Source organism: Belonocnema kinseyi, chromosome 5 (genome assembly GCF_010883055.1).
Source record: "Belonocnema kinseyi isolate 2016_QV_RU_SX_M_011 chromosome 5, B_treatae_v1, whole genome shotgun sequence".
NCBI classification, from domain to species: domain Eukaryota; kingdom Metazoa; phylum Arthropoda; class Insecta; order Hymenoptera; family Cynipidae; genus Belonocnema; species Belonocnema kinseyi.
Window position 1 is genome coordinate 1,061,502 of NC_046661.1, and position 6,666 is coordinate 1,068,167.

Below are 6,666 nucleotides of genomic sequence, written 5' to 3' on the forward strand. Positions count from 1 at the left end.
TCTTAATTGATCAAAAAATCCTTGCAATGTTTTTGGACAACGACGAACAGATGGCATAGTAGACATGACACATGTATTAAGGTGGCAAATTCATGAATACAGAATAAAGGCGTAATTTTAAAGGAACCACGAATGAGAAAAGCGCGCCAAAGTAACTGAAATTTAAACTTGGTTTTGTTTATTTCTTAATACTTTGATATATTTTGTTGACATTCATGATGTTGTAAATAAATGTTGTAAAAGACCTGTATTGAAATTTCCAACTCTAAAATCTCTTCAATGCACCGAAACTCTAGTTTTTAATCTTCTATCTGTTTCACCAACATAAACTTTTCACAATAATTACATTTAATGAGATATACATTTCCAGACAAATTTTCGTTACTATCAATATCTTTTGGACTGAGTAAAAAATCTTTAAGGGAGTTTTTATTACTACAATAAACATTTATTTTGAATTTTTTAATGATCTTCGCAACCTTTTAGAGAGTCATTGAACATACAATAACGTAACTTTTAAATCGGATTTTTGTACGTTTCAACCCAGTTATCTTTCTTACTGGAAGCATTGTAAATTTCATGTATTCGTTCTCGAATAATATTGTTTATCAAAGGAAGCGGATAATTATTTTGAACGAAAGTAAATTTTAATTTGACACAAATTTTTCTTCCTAAAGCTAATATCACTTAATTTAATACATTTATCGATTAAACCTTTTATTAGGACGACCTTTTGACCATATAAATGATGGGAATTAAAATTAAGATATCTAACAGATCATGACGCTTTTTTAAACCAATTTGTAATTAACTTACCTTCTAAGTTAATAGAGAAAATTATAATAAGACTGTGGCAAACATGCTCAACAATAATAATTTGTATAAAAAGATAAAAACCAGTCTTGTTCCAACAATAGAAAAAAAAGTAATGATATAGCTATTCGAGGAGAGAAAAAAAGATTGATGAATAAACAAATGGCATATAAATTTAAAAAACCTAATAGTACTGTAGCTGAAGCTTATTCTCTACAAAAAGTGCACAAACCACATTTAAAATGGAGATTTATTGTTTCGACAATTTGTTCTCCTACTTATAACTTAGCCAAATATATTTCTAATGATTTAAAACCAGTTTCAGGTAACACAGAAGCATTTGTTAAAAATATCTGGGATTCCAAGGGCACTTTAAATAAAATGAAAGTTCCTTCAACACATTCCTTAGTTTCATTGGACATTGTTTCAATTTTTGATAATATTCCATTAGATCTAGCATTAGACTGCATCAAAGAAAAACTAATACAAAATAAAAATTTAACTAAAATAACAAAAAATGAATTTTTAGTCGCTACTATAACTGTTTTCAATAACATGGTTTTCTCTTTTAAATGTATTGAAAATTCCATACAGTTTACATCTAAACTTGAAAATAATAATTCAACAAATTACCTTGGTTTAGTTCAAAATAATTATGCGCTTCCTTTGATTAAAAATATTCTTCGAGAACGAATTCATGAAATCTACAATGTTTCCAGTAAGAAAAATGACTGGGTTGACGCGTACAAAAAAATCGGATTTAAAAGTTACGTTACCGTATGTTCAACGACTGTCGGAAAGGTTGCGAGGATCGTTACAAAATTCATAATAAATGTTTATTTTAGTAATCAAAACTCTCTTAAAATTTTTTTACTCAATCCAAAAGATATTGATACTATAGAAAAAATTTGTCTGGAATTGTATAGCTCATCAAATGTAATTGTTGTGAAAAAGTTTACATTGGTGTAACAGGTAGAAGATTAAGAACTAGAGTATCGGAAAATAAAAGAAATTGTAAAGTTCAAAATTTCAATACAGGTCTTTCACAACATTGTTGTAACTTAAACCATTATTTTGATTTTGATTTTAGCAATATTAAAATTCTTGTTAGGGAAAAAATACATATAAAAGACCCATAATAGAATCCATTTTTATGAACAAATATCACAATATTTTGATTAACTTACAGACAGAAATCATGAATCTCAACAAAATATATCAAAGTATTATGAAATAAGTAAAACCAAGTTAAAATTTCAGTTACTCCTTGGCGGACCGATGAAACCAAATGGAGTCTCTACAAAGTACCCCATACTTTTCTTTTTTAAAAAACTCGAAAAACAGCAAAATCAACATTTAAATTATTAAAATTCTGGTTCTACGTTAAAATTCCCTATAGAAGGTCATGGAATAATCGCAATAGTTTTCTTTTTTTGCAACGGTAAAAAGAACTATTGCGATTATTCTGTGACCTTCTATATGGATTTTTAATGTAGAATCCGAATTTGAACAATTTAAAAGTTGATTTTGCTGTTTTTTCGGTTCCTTCAGTCCGCCAGGGCTTCGGCGCGATTTCCTCATTCACGGTTCCTTTAAAATTACGCCTTTATTCTGTATTCATGAATTTACTACCTTAACCCTCTTAGCCTAGACTGGGTTAATTTTACACGGACCGGTTCAGTGGCAAACCGGAAAAACAAGAGAGAGACACTGGGCTTTAAACTTTGATAGGGTAAAAAATGCCCAGCCTAGGCTGAGCGGGAAATATCGGAAGTCTAGGCTGAGAGGGTTGTATGCCTCTTGTCTACTATGCTATCTGTCGATTGATTTGATTCTTATCAAATCTCCTCAATATTTTCATTAGGTTAGAAACACGTTTCACAATTTAACCCCACCGATTTAACATTTTATACCACCGTGGGGCTAAATTTTAACAAAAATCAAAGTTCATGAAAAGAGAGAGAACATACATTTTTTTGTAAAATCATTTTAAAGGTTTTTCACGATTAAAACAAAAACTGCGCTCCCTAGGGAAATTTACCCAATTGTTGGCAGGTGAAGGCAAACCTTAGGCTTTAAGAAATAAATTAATGTTAAAAATTGTATGTGTGATAAATTTAATAATAATATGTACAGTGCTAATATAATAGGGTATCAAATTCTAAGCTTTATTTACTTCAATATATATAAGAAACTGAAAAAATAATTAAAATTAGCTCATTAGCCTAAAAATTCAATTCTTGGCAGGGATGACCCCAATTATTGGCACCCTAGTCATATGAAGATGAAATAGTGAAGGAATCAGATTAACCTAAACTGTAATAGTATCACTGTAAAGTGAATAGTGAAGAGAAACATTGTTTATCAATTATTTTTCATTCATAAACAAATAGTCTGGCTCAAATTTAATTTAATTTCGCCGTTTTTTTTTTTGCTTTTTTGCTTCTTTAATCTTAGTTTTATTTTTTTTCAATTGATTTTTTCTAATTTTTAAACTCCCCATGCCTGCGATGTTGAAGCATAGATGCCTTTTGCCTTCATTTGCCTTCCTTTTCGTTTTGGGGTTAGAGGGAATCGCAAATAATCATGCATATTTTTTGTTTTACATATTTTAAAGCAATTTCTTATACGTGTTAGGTTGAAATCACGTTTCGTCTCAAATCTGAAGAATCGTGTAATGTTTCATCAATTGCCATGCTAACCTGAAAACTGGTTACAAAACACTTCTTTTGTCTCTACACTATTTGAATCAGCCTTATTATTATTTAACACATTTTTAAAAGTGTTAAAAATTACAACTGAGATTCTTTTTCTATGTGTAAATCAGGCAGTAATTCTATTGGACAGACTGATTATGAGTGATACATTAGACTGATTTGTGGTTAAGTCTACATCGCTAAATTGCGAATTCACTCTTATTTATGATTAACCTATATCACTAAATATAATTATTTACACAATTCTTCTAAGTACCGCACCAGTAATTTACCTTAAAATATTGTTTTTACCTTTAATTCGGTCTTTGATTCTGAACTTTTTAAAACAACAAACGAACAAAACCATACTTTTTCCGATTGTCAAGAATAGAAACCATTGCAAAAACATACAATCCAATTCTTGGCTGGAGGGTGCCAAGAATTGCATACATTGTTTTAGATTGAAAATTTATTTGCACCTCCTATTATTTATTAAATAAATTATAGTTAAATCTTAGTTCTTCTTTATTTGTTTATAGTCTCTCCTGTTTATGGGTTTGAGAGTCTTTACAATACCATTACAAGTATTCATACAATTAATCCTTATACTATCTTACGAACTATTCGCTTCATACAGTCCTAAATTATTGATCTTATTTTTCAACGCTTGTGACGTTGCCATGAAATTTCATTTCCTCCTGCCATTATCAATTTCAAATTTTGACTCTAGTTCGCAACACTCCTTCGTAACTCTCCTTCTTTCAAAGTCATTTTTTTGGCTTTTTGCTACTATCCTGTGCAACCAGCTCTCTCTCTCTCAGATCTTTTAGCTTCTTCATCCATCCCTCCCCCTGACCATTTTCATTCAGAATCCATCTAATTCTCTCTTCTGTATACTCCCCTCCCCTTTCGTCCCCTATACACCTCTCTAATACATGCAACCGTATTTCCTGCTCATACCAACATACTCTACAAACATTCTCTTTTTCATTAATCCAATACCTGCATGCTCTTATGCCCTGTCCCATTTTGAATCTTACTATTCTATTCCTTTTGCTCTCCTTTTTAATCTTTTTCAGGTACTCTGGTTCCCCTTGCGCCTTAACCATTCTATAACAGCTGTTGTACCTTGAATCTGCGATTGTTCCACGTCTTTCCTCACCTTGCCTTGCCTTTATCTCTTCTACTATTTCCTCCCACTCTGTACCCCTCTCGTGTATACCACATTCACGCCTCATTTCATATCTCTCCTCCTCCCATTTTAAAAGACCCACGTTACCCCTTCTCTCTTTATCCATGACCTCGCGGGCACAACCTTGTGCAATTTTGCTTCCCTCTCCCCTTCTTAGTCTCTCTTCGAAGTTCCAGGCTCTTTTCACTTGCCTCATCATCATTTTTTCACATCCTATTTCTTCCGTCAACATATAACCTAGGCAACTCTAGCTCACTCCCAAAATCCATCTCAAAAATCGCTCATGCAAACTTTCTATTCTCTTGTGTTCTTTTCATCCCCAGATTTCAACACCATAGCTTAACACTGACCATACTCACACAGCAAACATCCCACTCCCTTCTTCCAGTCATCCTTGAACCTTCTTTTTCCTATACCCCATACTTGTCTCATCACTTTACTTGTGCATTTCAATCTTTTTCTCACCTGCAGTTCGCTTCCTCCTCTCTTTTCGAACGAAAATCCTAAGTAGTAAAACTCATCAACCAACTCTACCACCACGCCATTTAACTTTCATTCGTACTATAAGCTACCCCTTTCATTTTTGAAATGCTTCATCTTGGTCTTGTTCACGTTTATTGTTAAACCTTTTTTCTCAGATATTCTTTGAACACTCTTATCAAGAAGTTCATACCTCTTTGATCATCTGCTAATAGCATTACGTCATCTGCATATGCTAGTGAATACAGTTTGCACGTTCCTAATGTTTTCCCTCCTTTCCCTTTCATCTCAAACTTCTCCTCTGAATCTGCGAGAAGAATGCCAAATAGAAGTGGGCTCAACGAACACCCTTGCCTGAGCCCCCTTCCTGCCCAGAATTCCTCCTTTTCTTATCTCCTATCTGAACCCTTATCTTAGTAATAACAAATATTTCTTTTATCCTCTCTATTAAACCTTCGCCTACTCCTCTCTTTTTCATGGCTGCTCATAAGATACTCCTCTTAACTGAGTCAAATGCTGTCTTAAAGTCTACAAACAATGCGACTAGCTTCCCTTTCTTCCAGCCTAGATTCCTATTAAGTAGATAGCTGAACACGTAGACGTTATCGATGGTTCCCACCCCTTTACTAAAACCCGTTTTATTTTGTGGTATACTTCCCTTCTCTTCCAACTGTCTTTCCAACCTCCTTCTAAGCACTTCTGCATACATTTTATATCCCACGGACATGAGTGTGATACCTCTATATTCATACACCTTTTTGCCTTGTACTTTCTTAATCAATGGTACTAGTAGCCCTGTCTTCCACTCCTCCGGCCACCCTTCTTCTTCCCATACCTTGTTGCGAATCCCCCACATCTTTTCCCTCACCCCTGATCCTCCATATTTCAGTGCTTCATTTTCTAAGCCATCTTTCCCTGTTGCCTTTTCTCTTTTCAACCTTGCAATTGCTACATTCACATCATCCCTACTAATGTCGTTTTCAATTTCCTCTTCCCCATCGACCACTTTTCTTCCTTTTGCCTTTACCCTATATTCCACACCTCCTAGCAGACCCTTGAAGTGCTTCGTTCACTCTTTCATTCTTATTTCTCCATTTATACCTTTCCTTCCTCCTCTTTCTCTATTTATCAGTTCACATTCCCTCCCTTTTTTACCGCCGTCTCTACCTCTTCGGTATACCTTTGTTTCTTCTTCTGTCTTTTCTCCTTAATCATTCTTTCGTGCACCCTCTTTCTCCTGTTGAGTTATCGTTTTTTCATTTCCACTTTCCTACATTTCCTTACACTTTCCTTCATCCTATCTTTACTTTCCTTGCATTCATCGTCCCGCCACCCTCTCCTAAACCCTCTTCTTTTTCTCTAGGTCTCACATCTTCCCTTACCTTATCTACGAGGGTGGATTGATAAGTTTCCGGCCTGACCAAGAGATGGCGCCACTAGGCCTACCTTGAGGTGGCGTTCTATAGTACCATCCTTAGATAGCTT

The 6,666-nt window shown here is 34.0% G+C and overlaps 1 protein-coding gene across 1 annotated transcript; it reads right to left on the reverse strand.

Annotated features, from left to right (window-relative positions):
* Positions 1–5,665: 5,665 nt before the first annotated feature.
* On the reverse strand, positions 5,666–6,396 carry LOC117172817. The gene is made up of 2 exons (XM_033361061.1): positions 6,337–6,396; positions 5,666–6,235 (listed from the first exon to the last, which is right to left on the reverse strand). The coding sequence occupies exons 1-2, from the start codon at positions 6,394–6,396 to the stop codon at positions 5,666–5,668; spliced, it is 630 nt and encodes a 209-aa protein (XP_033216952.1).
* Between the last annotated feature and the right edge of the window lie 270 nt (positions 6,397–6,666).

Coding starts and splice junctions, on each gene's coding strand:
- LOC117172817 (XM_033361061.1), bottom strand. CDS start 6,396: ATGATTAAGGAGAAAAGACAGAAGAAGAAACAAAGGTATACCGAAGAG. Junction 6,236..6,336: donor CCGAAGAGGTAGAGACGGCG/GTAAAAAAGGGA, acceptor AAGCACTTCAAG/GGTCTGCTAGGAGGTGTGGA.